The sequence below is a fragment of the Opisthocomus hoazin genome, chromosome 3 (assembly GCF_030867145.1).
Source record: "Opisthocomus hoazin isolate bOpiHoa1 chromosome 3, bOpiHoa1.hap1, whole genome shotgun sequence".
Classification (NCBI taxonomy): Eukaryota; Metazoa; Chordata; class Aves; order Opisthocomiformes; family Opisthocomidae; genus Opisthocomus; species Opisthocomus hoazin.
In genome coordinates, this window is record NC_134416.1 from 71,717,603 (window position 1) to 71,737,479 (window position 19,877).

General features: G+C 41.5%; 1 protein-coding gene across 1 annotated transcript in view; it reads right to left on the reverse strand.

Moving 5' to 3' along the window:
- Positions 1-19,877, reverse strand: part of GABBR2 (gamma-aminobutyric acid type B receptor subunit 2) — a 497,433-nt gene that overhangs the window by 6,511 nt on the left and 471,045 nt on the right. Inside the window, exons 16-18 of the mRNA XM_075416661.1 lie at positions 16,472-16,654; positions 13,928-14,057; positions 3,891-4,008 (exon numbers count right to left, since the gene is read on the reverse strand). Coding sequence (XP_075272776.1) covers positions 3,891-4,008; positions 13,928-14,057; positions 16,472-16,654 — 431 coding nt within the window. The remainder of the gene's footprint in view (positions 1-3,890; positions 4,009-13,927; positions 14,058-16,471; positions 16,655-19,877) is intronic.

The following is a 19,877-nucleotide window of genomic DNA, read 5'->3' on the forward strand; positions in this document are numbered from 1 at the left end:
AGTCAATACTTCAGGCCGTTAATGTTGATATTTAGAAACTGCTGGGAAGCTGGAGAAGTTCTAAAAGCCTACAATAAAGCAAGATTTTGTACTAGCAAGTAAACTAACCATTCTAAATCCACGTTATTTTAATGACAGATTTGAGTAGGATAATAGATAGACTAATGTGAACTACTGTCAGTGAAGAAACTGAGTAACAGAGACACGTTTATGCCAAGGCATATGGCTGTAATGCAATAATACACTCATAACCAACTTTTTTTGATGAGAATTTTTGGTTACTAAAATTGACATAACTGTTTCCAGCAGGGTATTTGACTGTCTTTTAAAGGCTGCTAAAAGCAGAGCTTCAGCTGAAAAAAAAAAAAAAAAAAAAAAATCAAGGTGGTTTCTATTACAAGGGTTACACAGTGATCAGCTGCTTTGAAGGTTACAAACATCATCACATATAGGAAATAGTCTATCAAAACGGCAGGTTTTAGTGGGTTCCTGCAGAAATCTATCATCACCTTTACTCAGAGATCTGGACGAGTGTTACATATTGTTACTGTTAATATGAGAACAGTATAAATTTTAACGGTGCCTAAAACTAATTCACCAAATGGAGGTCACTGATGAGATGGGACAACATGCAGGAATGAAGGGGCGCAGAGGAATGTCTTTAAGGGTCACGGAAGATGTCCCTTTGAATGTATTCGTGTGGCCGCCGTACAGATAAGCTGATTGATGTGATCATCAGATAAGCATGCAGGTTACTATCAGACTGGAATACAAAGAGCATCCTGATTAATGGTGCAGCACACTGCACTGATAAAACTGGTACTGAGGTAGTGTGTCCAGATAAGGCACGCCAGTTTTCCCCAGCAGGCCACACACCCAAGGAAGAGCAAGGAGTTGACTGTGTGTGAGACACACCTGCTGGGAAATGAACTATTACATTTATTCTAAACTGGTTCAGGCTGCTCTCTTGACCTGAGATGAACTGGCATGGTGCAGCTTCCGTCCATGTAGCTAACCTGCCCCCAAACAGGGCTTCCAAATACCAGACTGTGCCTGAGCGTTACCTGGGAAAGCAAAAGCTGATGCGAGTGTGCTAGGGCGTACTCTAATAAGCACCATGGAAAATCAAAATACAGGGCTTGAGCCTGTGCACCAGCACTGCTTTGTCTACTGTAGGAAGTGTTAATTTGCACTGTGTAGCCAGTGTGAACATGAGAGAAAGCAGCCAGCACCCACCTTTTGCTTCTTGTGTCTGATGATTTGACTGGGTATGGCAAATTTTACGTGACACCATGGATAATCTGGTCTTGTCCAGCAGGAAAGGTAGTAAGAGGCAAAGGGAACTGTGAATCATCTACACTCATGCTTTAAGGTTGCCCTACAGTCACGCTGTAAGACTGCTTTACAGTCACACAGACTGCATTTTTCTTTAGGTGTATGGTTTTAAATCTGAGCCAAGTACAAAACAAACGTTTTTCACATTCTAATTGACATGTTATAAACAGCACCTCAAAAACACATGTGCAACAAGCTCCTGTGCTACTGGGCCTCAAGTGCATGCATACTGCTGTGCCTTCACTTTGGACACAATTGTAGGTTCAGGGATCACACTTGCAGTTAGTGAAGTGTAGCAGTAGTGGTAAGAAAGAATGAAAAAAAACTCGAATCAAACTCTTCTCTGCACTCTACAAGAACTTCCATACTTCCAACTCGGCGGAGTGCTCTCAGTAACAGGAAGCTGGGATGCTTCTTTTTTGCTGCACCCAAAAAAGAGTTCACATTTTTGCAGGCAAATTACTGTTCTAACGTCCTCCTGTCATAGACTTGTGGCAAAGAGGAAATATTGTTCAGACTAACGTCCTTGAGATTGCTTTCTTGAATAAGAAATAGATTCCATAGACTATGTGACTACCTCTCTACCAGATGCCCTATGTATGCAGCAAAGTGACAAAGAGAAGGCACAAACTACAGCTTGTCTTTACCCCCTTTTTTTTTGTTTTTACAAAAATGATATCTTTAACAAGTTGGATAATAACAAGTTGGAAAAAAGTGCATGCATGAGGAAGGATACTCTTAAAGAGCACAAAGTTTGGAAAGAGGCAATCTCTTGTCAAAGAGAATCACAAAACCCTAGTCCTGAAGACGGCTACACTGCTCCTCCCTGGCAGGTCCACTGTGCCTGGGCAATGCGGCTCTGGTACCCAAACTGCCAATGCATCCTCAGGGAGACATTGACCCTTGGACCTGGCACAGTCATGGCTGTGCAAGTGCTGAATGACACTGTTTTCATTTAGCAGGACTTTATTAATTGTTTTCCATAAATGTCACTGACTGTTCAGATTTGTACTGACCCGCTCTTTCAGTCCTTCAGGAAATCTCAGTCTTCTCATCAGTTACTACTAGCCTAGAGGAGGTTCTGTCATCACCAAATGTCTTTTTTTTCTTTTATTAAATCTGTATTGAGACAACTGGATTATCTGAGTGTCTGTGTTTTTCTTAGCGTGTCTCTTAATGTAAGGGGGCCATGTGCAGATGTGGCTGCATTCACACTACATCATTTCTGACAAATGGTGCTGGAAAAAGACAAGCCTCTAATAGCTATACATTAAAGCACTCTGCTGATCCCATGAAGTCACGAGAGCTTTCCCAGCAAGAGCCTTGCTTTTGTGAAATAACCAGATATTTCAGCTACTGGGGGCTCTTTTTCGGTGCATACATGTGCATGTGTGCGTGGATTAGCTCCTGCGCAGATTTGTCTGGGTTCTTTTGAGTGCAAGGACAGAGTTAGAAGTCCACGTATTTTCCTGCACTAGGTAGTACAAGGCAGTAACTGCTATCTGAAATCAGGTTTGCTCTCAGTGGTGTCACATGTGACTCAGTCTACTAATTTGTTCAATTTATTCTGGTTTTAAATAAGCTTTTAAGCTGCCCGTGTACAAAACAGGAGGCTGGCAGCTATTAGCTCAGATCCTGATGAAACGACGGATCCAGGGACAAACGAGCACGGCGCTTCCCTGAGCTCTGGCCCATGGCAGGCCCTGCTGAGCTGGTAGAGGGTAGTGCATGAATTTATTATATAGGTTCCCGGAGAGAAAAGCTAATGCCATAAGACTCGCCCCCCTCCATGAATCTAGCAAATGCTTTGTGCCATCCTCTCCTTGTAGCCACAGTATTATTTCTAAGGAAAACTACTCGGTGCAGGTTTTCCTATGCCAAAACTCGGGTCCAGCTGCTATGGTAACACTGAAAGCCCTAAGACTGTTTTTATTTCTCAGCTAGCTAAAGACTGAAAGAAAACAAAATGGCTATCTATGCCATGAACCTGGCTGGTGTGTGGAAGGACTTGGACTATGGAAAACAGTAGTAACGTGTGTGTGCACATATGTACATCCTCTTCTCTTCTTAACATACATTGGTGGTTGGGCACAGCTTGTCCTGTAACTCTCTACAGAAACTTTAGACATTGTGCTATGGGTGTTTCTGACAAGACAAAAGAAGTATGTCAGTTTGCCTTTGGGGCACCTTAGCATCTAGTGCTCCTGATATCCTTTAAATCTAGTGGGGATGGTGAATTGGTGGCAGAGAAGCATCACAGTACAACGTTGCTGCCCACTGATGTTTCAGGAGTTGGCATTCATATCTTCTGTTGATGATGGTACAGGCTTTCTCTGTAGGTGGGGCTGGCTGAAAGGGTTTACACTAACGTGAAAGAGAAATACGGGTTTTGTTGAAATGTAATCATTTAAATTAATGTTTTATCAGCAATGCAGCTAGTGTCCAGGATGGAATTTATAGCTAAAACAGTAGAAAGTGTGCATGTGCAAGCACATGCATACCCAAGCAAGCAGGGGTGCCTCCTTCTCTACTGGTATGTAATGGTGCATACTTACTGTTCTGGAGAGTTGATGTCTTCTATAGGATCTTTGCTTGTTCTGGAAGGGTCTGATGAGCCCCATTGTGCTGGTGGATTTTGATCAAGATGATTTTTCAGAATGGCTTTCTCACCATCTGGATGGACAACACATTCAATTTTATTTTACTGTGACCGAGTGAGCATTTTTAGATTGTTTCATTTTAAAATTTCCCAGATGTACATAATGCCACAAACTCTGTCTGCCTATATTCCAGTACAGTCTGAGGTTTCCCTGTAAGCCTTTGATACTCATGCTTTTGGTGATGTGCTCCTTCATAGGAACTACCATGAAGAAACAGAAAAGGCACAAAACCTCTTTTGTCTTTCCTTTGCTTCCTCCCTACCTTAAAAAAAAACACAACCCACAAACTAAACCTTGTTGCCCACCTCTTTGTAGCCCTATCATGCTCTCTCACCTCTCTCACCTAGTCTTAGGCTATGTAAAAAATTAATGTAACTGCACCATCATATTATCTTGCACTCAAAAATGTTACCTTTTCTTATGAAAAAACCCACCTCTAAGTATTTTTCTAGAAAAGCTATAATCTCATTGATGTATACAAGCTTGCCAATCTTGGAATCCCATAAGTAATTAAGTGCCACCATTTAACTATCTGCTATCTTTTAGCACAGAAATATGATTCGTATCTGTTGCACTGGTCCATAGGCTGTCTGCAGGAAGGACAGCTAATGATTTCATTAAGCTTTCTCCTGCAGTTTTCTTTCCTGCATAGTGATAACGTAGCAGATGATAGTGATTTTCCCCGTAGGTAGCTTCACTTGATTGCCCCAGGAGTCCCCGGAGTCCCTGGCTAGCCATGCTGAAGACTAGGGCATTGGTCCCCCTGAGAAACGCGGACAAATACAGCCATTTTAAGAAGGCTGTCTTTGTGGGGGATCCTTTCTGTTCCTGCCTGCTTTTCCAAAGTCTCCTGCTGTGTTAAGCCAAATAAAGTCACATGGAAAACATCTGAGTAATGAGGACAGCACACAGTTTTCATAAATAATTACAGAGCAGCTCCAAATCCATCACCGGCACTTGTTTGCCACACACACAGAGAAACAGTGATTGCTGCAGGCATTAAGGCAGCATGGAAGAGGACTCCAAGGTAAAATCTGGAAAAGGACACTGGAGGATTTGAATGTAAAAATGGGTATGAGGGGGGAAAGCAGGAAAATAGTGAAGAGAAAATGAAAATAGCATGAAAACCTGAGTGCTTATTGAAGGCTTAAGCTGCTTTTCTGTTCTACTAACACTCAGAAGCCCCCTGAAATGCTCAGGTCTCAGCACGCTAGGAATACATGTGTTATCCACGAGCACTGGTGGGACAAAACAAGCAGCAGAAACAAAGAGTGAGGACAGAAGCCGGAAGCAGAAACAGGAATGCTTCGAGGGCAAAATCCAACACATATAATTGCCCTTCCAGCACTGTCAGCCCTGGCATTATTTTGTAGCATTCACTTTGCGCTGTGAAAAATCTAACAAGCAACTTAGAAAGAAGTGAATAGGTGAGGATGCACAAATGTGGAGAGGTAGGGATTGCTACAGCTCAGAGGAGCAGGAAAGAAGATTTTTCACTTATATTGCATGGTAGACAGGAGTCTGGGTGAGAAAGGAGGTGACCAGAACACATGAAACTGCTTCTGCTGTGGCAAGAAAATGTCAGTGAAAGAGAGCTAAGAAATTCAGTTGTAGCAAGATGAATGCTTAAAAGGAAGATATGACAGGATTCAGTGATGGTTTAGATGCGAAGGGAGGACAGCAAAGAGTTGAATCTGACAGTGGCTAAGATAAGCAATGAAGTCTATCATCTCAGGGCAGCCTGGAGTTTGCTGGTGTGGCATTTGCTGTCACAAGAGTTCAGTTTTTATTTTCCATATATCACATTTCTATGAATATTGAGCTTGACATTTGCATAAAAGCCTTGTGATTTCTATAAACAGACACGTAGAAAAGTACACTTTTTACTTCCATGATTAAAAACCATGCTGAGTCCTGAGCTGATCGAAGCTGACAATGTAAACTGCTGACTTTATGATAGAGACCAAAGTTAAAATTTGAGTAATGTTTGTAATTAGGGATGGAAAAAGTCTATTATTTATTTATTATTTAACATCTTTATCAATGATCTGGATGAGAGGATTGAGTGCTCCCTCAGTAAGTTTGCAAATGACACCAAGCTGGATGGGAGTGTCGATCTGCTTGAGGGTAGGAAGGCTCTGCAGAGGGATCTGGACAGGCTGGATTGATGGGCCGAGGCCAACTCTATGAGGTTCAACAAGTGCAAGTGTCGGGTCCTGCAGCTGGGTCACAACAACCCCATGCAACACTACAGGCTTGCAGAGGAGTGGCTGGAAAGCTGCCCAGCGGAAAAGGACCTTGGGGTGTTGGTTGACAGCTGGCTGAACATGAGCCAGCAGTGTGCCCAGGTGGCCAAGAAGGACAACGGCATCCTGACTTGTATCAGGAATAGTGCGACCAGCAGGAGTAGGAAGGTGATCGTGCCCCTGTACTCGGCACTGGTGAGGCCGCACCTGGAGTACTGTGTTCAGTTTTGGGTCCCTCACTACAAGAAGGACATTGAGGTGCTGGAGCGTGTCCAGACAAGAGCAGTGAGGCCGGTGAAGAGTCTGGAGAACAAATCTTATGAGGAGCGGCTGAAGAAACTGGGGCTGTTCAGTGTGGAGAAGAGGAGGCTGAGGGGGGACCTTCTTGCTCTCTACAGCTACCCGAAAGGAGGTTGTAGTGAGGTGGGTGTTGGTCTCTTCTCCCAGGTAGCTAGCAATAGGACGAGAGGCAATGGCGTCAAGTTGCAGCAGAGGAGGTTTAGATTGGATATTAGGAAAAATTTCTTTACTGAAGGAGTGGTCAGGCATTGGAACAGGCTGCCCAAGGAGGTGGTGGAGTCCCCATCCCTGGAGGTGTCCAAAATACATGTAGATGTGGCACTTCAGGATATGGTTTAGTTGGCATGGTGGTGTTGGGTGGATGGTTGGACTTGATGATGTTACAGGTCTTTCCCAACCTTAGTGATTCTATGATTCTATGATTATTTAACTATTTTAGAATTCCAGCTACTTTGGTCAAGAGAAACAATTTAACCTTCTACAAAGCCACTGAAGATACAATTCTTCATCAGATGACTGGAATAGGCAACTGTTGGGCTTTGGGAGTCTGTGGTTTCATATTAATCTGTGTTGTATGCCCCTGAAGGGGTTTCTTGTCCTTTCAGTTGTGCTGTGAGAGAGAGAGAGAGAAGGAGGTTGTCCCTGTCAAAAAGGTGGGGGATTTAGTTTAAAGTAGAGCAGAAATCATATATTCTCTGCCTACTCATCCCTCAACACCAACTGCCCATATATCACTGTGTGTTATTCTTAATTAGACCTTTTCTACCACTCTTGCAGATGATTCTCCCTTAGTGCACTGCATACATTTCTGTATACAAGGTTACCATATACAACTTTTAATATACTAGGTTCAGAAAATACAGCAAAAATCCACATAAAACTGCCACAATGTTGAGATTTTTTTCTTTCCCTTTTGCTTCTCTCAAAATACAACAAAGTTGGGTAATTCTTATTTGTTAAGCTTTTTGGAAGATGAGTTGTTAGATTTTTATTCTGCAGCTATGGAAACTAGAATATGTTTCTAGGTTTTTTTCTTTTTCTTCTTCTTTTTTTTTTTTTTTTCATTTACCTTTCATTTAAATAACGAAGAGCAAGATTCTCACTTAGTCATACACTTCCAGGAGCTGGAGCTTAAAGAAAAAAGACTACCACCATATGCACTTAAAAAACTTACGGATGGAGGAAACTGATTTTGTATATTTGAGCAACTAAAAGAAAATAAATTATGGGTAATGGTAAATATATGAGTTCCCAGTTTCCACAGGAAAGTATAACACTGCTTTTAGTACTTACTCATCTTTTCTTCCTCTGTCGATTAAGTATACTACTTGAAAAACGCCCTTCGTTCTCAGGGCACTGTCTGCCACTGCAGATGCTACAGAATAAGTTTCACTGGGATGATCTAACTACCTTCAAAATTGAATTTACATTAGCCAGAAGCACTTTCTAAGTAATTTTCACCTTCGTAGACCTCAAACCGGAACTCAGAAGTCTAGATAAGTGATGCCTGAGCACTTTCCATTCAGAAAACCGTCGGGGAAAAAAGGCAAATACATCTCAAGAGCCTCCCACAGCACTTGCGGATGGGTTCATTAGGAAACAAAACCCGCTGCCCAGTTGTGAGCAAGAGCCAGAAGGCTTTAGCTCAGTACCTTTTGCCTACCTGCAGCAGGGAAACAACTTCCAATTACAAAGCTCTGAGACGCAAGAGCGCATCGAATGCGGGCTGCAGAGAGGCTCAGCGAGGAGGTCACTGCTCCCAGCCGCTCGCCTCTCCCCAGGCCAGGGGGGACGCTGGCTTCAGACCCACTGTACGTATAATCGTGCCACAACCCGGTGCTGTCAAAATTACCTGGGCTGGCTCAAACGCGTCACGCATCTTAATGACTCCTGTTCAGCTGCAGGCAGAATGCACCAGGTGACTGCCACTGCTGCAGTTTCTTCCAGGATTTTAGAAACTGTATTTCTTTAACTAGAAGCTTGTTTTGTTGGCGTTTGTACACTGCAGCTTTATTGAACATCTTCATCATTACGCTTTAGTGGCAATATTCCTCTGATAGCTTACAACTAGATGGCAGAACCACTCTTCACCCCACATCTTTCAATTCCACTGTTGTTTTCTCTTTGCTAGAAAGCATATTTTACACTCCACAAAGAAGTAAGTGTGGTTTATTAATGAATTCTATGAGCTGTCAGAGATAACCTTGCTGATTTAGTAAAAAAAATCTGGAAACTTTAAACCTAGAGGTAGATTTTTTAAATCTACTGTACTTTTTCACAGTTCTGTTTTTTGGACTGTGAAACATGAGTAGCCAGTTTCTGCTTTTCACGTGAATAGGATGAAAGGAAAGTAAAATGAACAGAACAATTAAAACGATCACATCATCTGCTGGGTCTATCAGAGAACGTTCTGAAGTAAGCACATAGCACCAGGCAGTCTGAATCATAACTCCAGACAGATACGTTTTGAAGGAAGATTTTTTAAAAAGAAAAGCCAGCAAGATTTTCCTCTGATTTATACTACTTTAAATCAGAAGAATCTCCCTTTATTACGGATTTACTTCTGTGCAAGGAAGGGCAGGCACTGAACCTCTGGAAGTTTTGTCTTCCTGTTGAAATAGAAAACAGCTCCGATTCCAGGACTGGAATCCATTTGCTAGGCTTTGTAGAAACTAGTATACCTATCTCTGTATATCTTTATATAAAAGAGATATAATGAACTATATCCTTTCCTTAAAACAGCATTCCTTTAAAGAAGTTCTTTCTGAAAGCCTTTCCGTTGAATCTGTGGTTTCAATCTCAGGCTTTATGCTTGAATCACAGTAGCTTCACAGAAATAATATTTCCCCCCTCTACCACAGATGAACTCTGTTTTGCTTCACCTTTGTGAGCAACAAGCCTTTTGAAATCTGTTTTTCTCTGAGCTGCTTTTATATGGTGAAAAACCAACACTAAGGAAACATTGGAGTGGGGTGACAACTGACAGCATGTAGGCATATCTGACATGCAAATGAATGCTCCCAGTCCATTTACAGCAATGAGTAAAGACTGTTTTCTGGCTCAAAACAGAAAAGGCTGTCTGAGCAAGCAAGGGTGCCTGCAGAGAGAGAACTTATAAAAAGGTTTTGTTCATAAGTGGGGTCTATTGCAAGGCTGTCTCTTGCTTCTAAGGTACTCTCCATAGGATGGCTGTCATTCATTAATTTCCCTAATACACTACTCTGAAAGGCAGTGGTGAATGTAGAAATAAACGGAGATTCTTCTGCAGAATTTCTTCTGAGGCTGGCTTTATATGAAACTATTGCAATTTATGAATCATTCAAGTAGAAATAATTTCATGTAATAAAATGTCAAATAAAATTCAAATAGAGTAAGATAGTCAGATTCCAAGCGTAACAAAATTATCCAGCCCTGCCAAACCACATAGTATCTTCCCTCTGTATTTTTCTCCTCAGCAACTTTTATCTCTGCAGGAACTTCTACCTTCATGAAGTCTCTCCTGTTTTTGGCAGACTGGCTACATGGGTGGAGGGAGCCCTTTTGGGAAGCTCTGGTTTGTGCCCGTGCCAAGGTGTTTCTTCCCTCCCTTGAGCTGTGCGGCACAACCTTCCTCTTTAAACAGCATCGCCTTTGCAGGCATTTGTCCTCCTTTTTTTCAAATGTCAGCCTGGAAAAATCAGCCTAATCTCCAAGCTTGGCTCTCTTTGCTGAACGACACTGCCAGTCACAGCAACCGCCTGAGCCAAGCGTGGGTCTCACCCACAGCCCATCACAGCCTCAGACCCGGGCTGCAAAGTGGCTCTGCAGCTCGGCAAGGTGACCAGATCTCCCAAACAGCAAGCTGGGGAAGAAGCCAATGCTGTACTGCGCACAGAGCCGAGGTCGCTAGCAGACACAGTGACCCAAGACCATCTGAGGAATCTATCAAAAGAAGTTAAGGGGATGCCCTTTTAAATTCAGCTGGAGAAGCCATGTGAAGTCCCAGAGCCACGGTCCACGTAGCACACTGGGAACTGCTTGACCAGGCAAAGCTATCTAGCAGCACAGACAAAAGCCTGCATTAAAAAAAAGCGATCAAACCATAAACTACAAAGCATGTTTCCTAATTGCTTTTCTTACACAGCCAATTGCTGTAGATGTCTCAGAGACATTACGCACTTGTGAACAAGCGATGAGTGTCTTGGATAATATTTCTCTTTTAAATGAGATGTACTGAATTGAAACGTACTGTAAAGAAGGAGTCCTCGTGCCAGAAAAGGGCTCCTGGGCTACACCAGGAGCTGAGGCTGTTAATAACTAATAAGGGACCCCAAAGTTATGAAACTCTGCCTGAGGTCAGGTGATTATGGCAGTGCACAGCTGTGTCTATCTATTTTGGCTAAAGTAATTTAACTTTTGCATCCTAAATTCATGTTTGATGTAAATGAGGGTGGTGGGGAAGGAAGGGAAGAATCAAATAACCTCCTTTGGCACTTGACTAAGGGAGTTAGGAATTTTAACTCTGGACAATTTTTACAGGTAAGAAACCTACTGAAGTGTACTATGACATTAAAGTTTGATTAGGACTTGTTGCGGATGCATTGCATATGTCCTGTGTTATTATCTGTTCTCAGAAGTGCAGTGCCCTGAATTTGTGTAAGCAATAGCAATGGCGATACACTACATTGCATTCTCTATGTGAACTCCCTCAGAACAGCAAGGCATTTTATAAAGAAGATTGACATAGGATTCAGCCATATCCACAATGCAAATGTGGCAAATGATCTGCTGTGATTTTTAGCTCAAAGTCAGCTGCTATTTTTAGCACTTCTCTTTGATGTCCTACGCTGTCTCTCTCAGATCACATTTTTCACAAGGTCCAAGGTAGGCGCAAAACTTGCATCGCCTTAAAAACAACATCAGACTGGCTTCCCCAGTTGCACGGTGGAGGTGAGAGACATGGTCACTTCTAGGTCATGATAATAAATTATTTACAGTTCCAAAGCTTCGCTCAAGTACCATCATGGTCGCAGAATTTCAAGGTTCTGTACTTTCATTTACAGAAAGTTACATGAGATACATAGCTACAGAAAGCATAGTTATGTCAGTCAGAGTTAGCTTTCCTGTAGCCATAAGGGACAGAATTTTTTTAAGTACCATTTAAGTGATGTCTGTTTGCATGTGCACAGAAGCAGCAGTGACTCAGCAGCATGAATTCTCTAAAGCCTTGTTATTTTAATTGGAATGGCAAATTTAAATTAAGCACATAGGTTGACTATTGGGAATGGATGCAGTGAGACAAATACAGAGGAGATCCAAACATGTAGCTAAGGGAGAGGGAAACCGGGAGAGGGAGAAAACAAGAGACAGAAGAAATGGATAAGGAGGGACAGAAAAAGGCTAGCAAGGGTTGTTGAACATGGTGGCTAAAAGCCAGAAAGTATGAATATTTGATATCACTTGGGTAGGGATTAGGATGCTCCATAATATTCATGCTTGGGGCATTCACAACCAGCTGTGGGACCAAGCTTCAAACACTTGCTGCAAATTTGGATCCAGGTCATCTTCATTCCCAGGTCAATGGATGCTCTAACCTATTCAATATAAAGGTGGCCACCATTCTTCTTTTCCTTCCCTCCTCTTTTGTGCAGAGCTTTATGTGATAGGTCTGTTCAGAAAACTCTGTTTGGCAGCTTCAGTATGCAGAAGAATATCTGCCCTGTAAATCCCAATAGTAGATAGTTCCAAGCTAACCAGTACATTAAGGCTCAGTATGTACAGGTGATTTTAAATATATACCCTGCAGCAGAAATGTAGATGTTAGGGAACTGCGGGAAATGTAGGAACACAGACAATCTTGGATGCTGGTGCACAAAGCAGCAGTTAGGCATTGATGTCTTTTGTAGATATAGCCACAAGTAAGTGCAGAAAGGTTATATTTTCTCCTTGATTTCTTTGCCAGCATCCTACTGCTAATGGAGTGCAACCTGCTGTGGGAAGCATCCAGTCCTAAATTTATACCCAGCGTATCTCTTGAGGATCATTTTTATTTCTCATACCCAAACTCAGATGGGCATTTGGCAAACTGTAAAGTATCTTTTCTGCTTGAAATATTATTCATGATTTATCATTTTCCTGCAGCATCTGATGAGTGGAACATTCTATGTGTTCCTTTCAAACACTTGGTAAAACTGCCTCATCCCACTCACTGATGTTAGCTCTTGCTGCTGATCTCAGCCCAATAATCACACGCCTCCAGCAGCTATTTACGTTTTCCTTTTCCTCCTTTCCCCCCTTCTGTTTTTTAATTTTAAAAAGGACACTGGGAACTCTATGGAGCTCTTCCTTTTTTCTTTTTTTTTTTTCCCCACAAGTTACACAACTGAGTGTATACCCAGGCTAAAACAAAAGACACATGAAAAAATAACCTTATCCAACCCAAATTTCGATACACTTCAAAAGCATATATGAACTGTTGTTGTTTTTCTAAAATTATTCTTTAACAACTATATTTACAGAAGTACCTTCTGCTCCACTTAACTAAGCTGATGCTGCCACAATCAATAAGAAGCCTGGGCCTACCATGCAAACAAACATCCAAGTCTACGACTTCCCAACATGGGGCAACTAGTTTTTCACTTACTATAGTAATATTCAGCTGTACAAAGTCATTTGCCAAAAGTCACAAAGTAGAAGAAATGGAAGCTGGGTGTCCTGGCTTCCACTTTATTGGACTATGCACCAGATCTTACTGCTTCCCAAAAGTAAAATAACTTTAATGGAAGCAATTCTTTTGCATATATTTCTTCAGGGAGATATGCAAGAGACACAGTAGAAACAAATTAGGAATATTACAGTCATCATGAATTCCCTTTTTATCAGTTCCTAGGGAAGAATTTTCATACACGAGTGCATTCAATTCTACATTTAGAGTCCAAATCATCACTGAAATATTTACGTGCTTCTCTTCTATGTCCTTGATAGCAGTGTCCAAAAGCAGGATTTGAACATCCTAGTGAGATGAGCACGAATTAAACTGGGCTTCCTACTGCTGAAGGCTGGCACAGTTAACTCTCAGAAGATCTGAAACACTCTGTGACTTTCCTCCCTCCATGCAGCACAGAAAACTTGACTTCTGAACCCAAGAACACTTTTAAAAGTTTCCCACATTACCATGTGTATTATACACATAGGGCATACAATAGAACAGAGTTCAATAGTACAGAGAAATAACTATTCAGTGGGTAGCATATAGTTTATTATGTGAATGTGCATGCTTTCTGTAACGCAACAAAAATGTTTAAAGCTTTATCTCACCAAGGTCCGAGTGCTCTGGAACCAATCCAATGAGATTGCTATTCAAAATCTTGGAGGGTTAAGCTGCTAATGGGTTTTACTAACTCTCACCTTTGCTGTCTGTAAAGTTCCGTATACTAAGAATGTCATTAAGATCCTGGTAGTGGTTCTGCTTGATGTATGTTGTTTTCTCAGGAGTGTCCTGAAGCTGCATTGTGACCTCTTCCAAGTCTTTGTCCAGCTGCAAAACAGCAAAAGTACGAATCCTTAAAAAATCAAGACTCATTGCTTCAGGTATCTGCAGTAACTGCACAGTTTTCTCTAATTAGACTAGAAGGCAGGTGTCAATGCAATTGCCACACTGTGCCAAATACAGTTTTCTTATAACTCTGCAACACTACTTCTAAAAATCATTCTACAAGTAACAAATCATGTTCAGCTGTGGTGTTGCACACAGGACATGCAAGAAGAATAAGCTTCAGTAGTTGACACTTTAAGCAGTTCAGATGTACTGCTGAATGAGAAAGGATTGGGCATTAGAAAGTCCAGTCTGAAAACATCTCAACTTTTATTTTTTATGTGTACAAATGTGGCATACATAGCTATAACCATTTTGTTGAGTCAATCAAATTGCTGAACATGCAAGACAATCTAAGTGAACTATGGCATCAGGGACTTGTCCAGCCATGTGAGTGACTGCAGTCAACTCTACCAGGAATGTTTTGTTTTCCTAAAGATTATTTTTACTCCTTTTACCTTTCTTAGAGAGACAGAATCCTGCTAGACTTCTTGTTTGAGTCTCTGTGTGTGTGGAATTTCAAAGAAAATCCAACTCACAGTTTTCTATTTTGGGGTTGAGAACACTCTATACTTTTGTGATTTGAAAATTACCCCCATGTTTTGTACCGTTTGCATCTTAAACTGTGTAATCTGATAGCTAGCACTAAACTGCCATTGCAAGCATAACTTTCCAAGAGGGAAAAAAATGGAAATATGAAGAATGGAAAGAAACAAGAGTCCCAGTCCTCTCTCTCCCCCAGAGCATCCTTTAAGACTAGAGGGAGAGAAGCACAGATGTTTTCTGAGTGCAAGAGCCGCAGCAGAAATGCTGAGTTGGTGCACCCCTAGCTTTTAGCACTGAGCTGAACACCAGTTGCTCTCCCCAGAGGCTAACTTGTATTCAGCTGGCTACAGCCCCAGTAGAAAATAACCAGACACAAGCATCTGAATGGTGATCTGGGATGCTCTCTGTGAACAGTTGTTCACGATGCAGTGTCCAGAGTACGTCCCACTCCCTACTGGCTTAACTAAATTTTAAAAGTGCTGAATTTAGATTCAGATTGTTTCCTTATAGCACTGGGACATAGAAACTCAAGGTAGATAAGCCAGAAATGTAGCTGCTAGCCATGGTAGGGCAACTTCCAAATCCCCTTGACAATGAAACTCTGATTTGGAGTACTGGTTCTGGGTATTTGATTTAATCTCTTTAAGCAAAGTCTAAAAAGATCAGCAGGGCCTTGCATGCACTAATATGGCTCAGTTGCTCTGACCAGCCTTACCTGTGATCACTGTCATGGGCCTTGCAAGGCACTGGCTGAGATGTTGTGAATTAGGAGGCTTAGTAGAAAAAACTACAGGAGGATAAAGAAACTGAAATAGCCAGGAGCCAGCTGAGCCTTCATTAAAAAATTCAAGGCTCTCGCATTAAAGACACTTTGCAAAGCTGAACTAAACATCTTTGACAGGGCAGAGACAAATTTTGCTTTTGGAGTCTTTGGTAGTATGAGTAAACACCTTTTGGTTACCTAGGCAATTGTCATTAGTTCAGATCTGGATGAAGTAATGATTGCAGTAAAATACCTTTTCTTCAAGGTATAAGAATACTTCATAGACTAGGCAAGAACAGGTTAATTTTTAATAAGATATAGATCAGTTATGGCTATCTTGTCTCACAAAATGGGCAGTCTTCAAGGTTGATTTGTCATCGTTTATGGTCTCCTGAGCAAGGTTGGACATAATTAAAAGTATGCATATTATAGCTCTAATGGAATTCATACAGTCCATGTACTTATCTTTACTCTCAGTAGAGACTGAAGAACCTTCACGGCCTTTGTGCAAAAAGGGTCAGCTTACATGATGATAAAGGTCTTTTCTACCTTAAGAATACGTGTAATTCTCTTTCATGTTAGATATAAAAATCTGTCTAGCAATTTTTTTGAGTGAACTCTCAGAGAGGTTGAGAAATAACAGCAACAGCACTCTCTGGAACTCAGCCGTAAACAGGAACAAAGATAGCTCTTAAGTGCCCCTGGGGCTGTGGGTATCTGTTCTGCTTGCATGTAAAGGTTGCACTTCTAGAGCTACTGCTCTGTGGTGCTCAGCATGCCCATGTGAAGCAGCAGGGTAATTTGCCTGTTACAAATAAATAGGGGAAGTTTCATTTTAATTTGTTAAGGCACATTTTCATTTTATCACACCTGCTAAGTATTGACTTCATTAATTAGCTATTCATACAAAACATTTCTTTCCTATTATTTCAATAGTTCTATGGGAAAAGCTATTTTTTTCCTCTAAAAAGCAGTCAAAATTTAAGCAGATTACAGAATTGCAACAACAATAAAAAAATGCCTAGGCAGTATATACAATAGACAATACCTCTGTAATTTTCATTCTCAAGCGGTGGTTCTCTGACTGCAATCCTTCTAGTCGAGATGTGCTGGCCTGATTGACGCTGGTGACTGATGTTGATGTTTTTGAGTCTTCTTTCTTTTGATTTTGAGTGAACTGAAATCGTCTGTTCTGTGTGGCTGCATCTGGATTTGTCCGCAGTGTGATGAGCTGAAAGGTTTAAAAGCCTTAAGAAATGCTGTCTGTGGTTTTATTTTTGCAGTTATTTTTTTTGTACCTCAAAATAGCAAAAGGCAAACCAAGAGTTCCTTTCCGACTTTCAAGTACAAAATTCTCAAAGTGAGGTCTGCTTGCCACGTGCAATACTTGAGATGATTTCTGAATAACTTTACAGAATATGTTGAACCAAAGTGATTTTGCAAAGGGAAGTGTTCAAAAAAATTAAGACAATCTCTTTTAAAATATATTTAACTGGATTTTAATTACATTAAAGTATATTTTAATATTTCATAAAACATTTTTTTCTCCTTCATTGATATCTTAATGCTTTCAAAGGATACAGTCCTTCTTTAAGGAAAAAACAACTCACTAAGCCCTTCTCTTCCCAAGCACAGTTTCATCTGAAACTTCTCCTTTCCTACTGTTACAAGTAACACTCAAGCAGAGAGTCATGAAGCACGAGTATTAACAGAAAGAACTCATCGGACATTGCACTCAGGAGATAACAGAAACTTAATTAGGTTTTAGTGACCCAAAATAAAGCAAATCTGTTCAAATAAATTAAATAAGCCATTTAAAAAAAGGTTAATCTTAAACATATTTAATTTAAGCAAAGATAAGTAAGATTTAACACTCCGTGACAACATGAAAATATCACTTTGACATGAGCAGAGAAAGCTACTAGTTACTTGGCAAGGGGGAGAGAGCTTCGCAGATTTCTCTAGAGAACACAGAATTTACAATTACTTGCCAAGCAGCATACATATATATTTGTACACAGACAAAGCTGAAGGAGCTCCCTGCCCTGAGAGCATAGGCATGGCATCATAAATTCAAAGGTATTGAGTTGTCCAAAAAGAGAGAAGTAGCAATCATTTTGCAAGCACAGCACAGCCAGGTTTTGTGATATAGCTCCATTTTGGAACTGATTCCTATTGTTCTTTAGAGCATGAAACTGTTCTGCAGCTGCAGTGGCATGAAATAAGGACCTAGCTTCTAACAGAGAGAGATCTGACCGATCAGACATGGAAGGACTCTGTCCCTGGCATGTATTTATAGACCAAGTTTGCACATTGGGATGATGCTTGAAGACAATAAATTTCCTTTTTCAGGTGATAAAGGAGGTGGAGAAGGCTGAGGTACTCACTGCCTTCTTCACCTTAGTCTTCACTGGTAAAATATGCCTTCAGAAATCCCAGACCCCTAAGACCCATAAGGCAATTGAACACAAGTTCACGCAGCCTGACGATGTGTATCCCTGAGGACTAAGGAAGCTGGCCGATGTCGTTACGAGACCACTCTCAATTACCTTTGGAAGGTGATGTTGACTGGGAGAGGCTCCTGAGGATTGGGAAAAAGGAAATGTTACAGCTGTGTTCAAGAGAGGTGAGAAGGAGGATCTGGGGAAATACTGCCTGGTCACCTTCAGTTCAGTTCATGGAAGGTGCTGCAGCAAATAATCCTTGGAACCATTTCCAATCATTAAGAGCAAGAAGGTGATTAGAAGCAGTCATCATTGATTTACGAAAGGGAAATCCTGCCTGATCAACCTGATAGTTTTCTTCAGTGAGATGTCTGGGCTGGTAGATGAAAGGAGAGTTACTTTTCTCGACTTCAGCAAAGATTTCAACACTGTCTCCTATAATGTCCTTACACTCAAACTGATGAAGTAGTGACTAGGTAAGTGGCCAGTGAGCTGGACTGAAAACTGAGTGAACCATCAGGCTCAAAGGATTGTGGAAGCCAGTCATGCTAGGACCAATACTGTTTAACATTTTTATTAGTGACCTGGATGTTGGGACAGAGCACACCCTCAGCAGGTAGGTGGAGGAGGGGTTGATACACCAGGTGACGGCGCTGCCATTCAATGGGATGTCAAGAGACTGGAGATCCGGGCCAAAAGGAATCTCCTGAAGCTGAGAAAAGGGAAATATCAAGTCCTGCCCTTGGGGAGAAAGAAACCCCTCAGCCTGTTTGGGTGGGTACTTGGCTGGAAAGTAACTTTTCAGTAAAGGCACTGGGGATTGTGGTGGATACCAAGGGGAACATGACCCACAGTGAAGGTGATCCTTCCTTTCTACTCAGCCCTGCTGAAAGCACACCTGGAGTATTGCTCCCCAGTACAAATGACATCGACATACCGAGGAAAGCCCAGTGAAGGGCCACAAAGATGCTGAAAAGGATTGGAGCCTTTATGATACAAGCAGAGGCTGATGATTGTTTAGCCTTGAAGTGGGAGAGATCCTGGGGGGGAGGGAAGGGGGGGGAAGGTGCATTATTCATGTGTATGAATATGTATTGAGAGAGAGTAAGGAGGATGGAGCCAGACTCTTGTCAGTGGTGCCCAATGAGAGGGAGGGAGGCACAAATTTCAAAACAGGAAATTTCATTTAAACATCAGAAAAAACTGTAAGCATGGTCAAACGCTGGTATAGCTGCTCAGAGAGGTTGGGCAGTATTCAACCCTGGAGATAATCAAGATCCAGCTGGTCAAGGCCCTGAATAACCTGCTGCAGCTGAGTCTGCCTAGAGCCCTCTGCCTCATTTCTTTGATTCTAATTAGGCTGGTTGTAATGACTGGTGTGTCTAACTTCCAGACCAAAAACTGCATTAAAATGAAGTTAAAGGTGAAAACCAGTAATTACAAGGCTTCTTAAATTAGCAGGCAAAAGTGTTACAAGGTAAAAGCTCTGCAGTTTGATGTGATCAAAGTTCAGACTGAATACAAGACAGAAGTACAGCCATCCATCAACTGACTCATCTTCATCTGGGAGTTTATAGCTGAAGACTGGATGTTTTGCCACAAGGACATAGGCTCTAATTAATTCATTCATATGGTGTGGATTAGGTGGAAAAGTCCATCGGCAATGTTGTTGGCTCACATTGTACAAGAGATGAGGTTATATGAGATTTTTTCTTTTTTTCTGGTCATAAATTCAGTGGAACTTCAGTCTCGCTGCCTCACATTCATGCAGTTTCAATTTTGACAAAGAGTCAACGCTGAATATCTACAAAGAGTCAATGCCAAATAGACAAAAAATGCTACCAACACAGAAAATTAATGTTTTAACCTTGGCCCCCTAGAACTGGTTTTGCCTTGACTGCTCTACAGGAGACCGGATCACAATGAATGTGTTAACGCCATTGCAGCCAATGATGGCATGCACTTGGTGGGTGACTGGAAGTGAGCTCAGTGTTCCATCTCAAAAGGAAT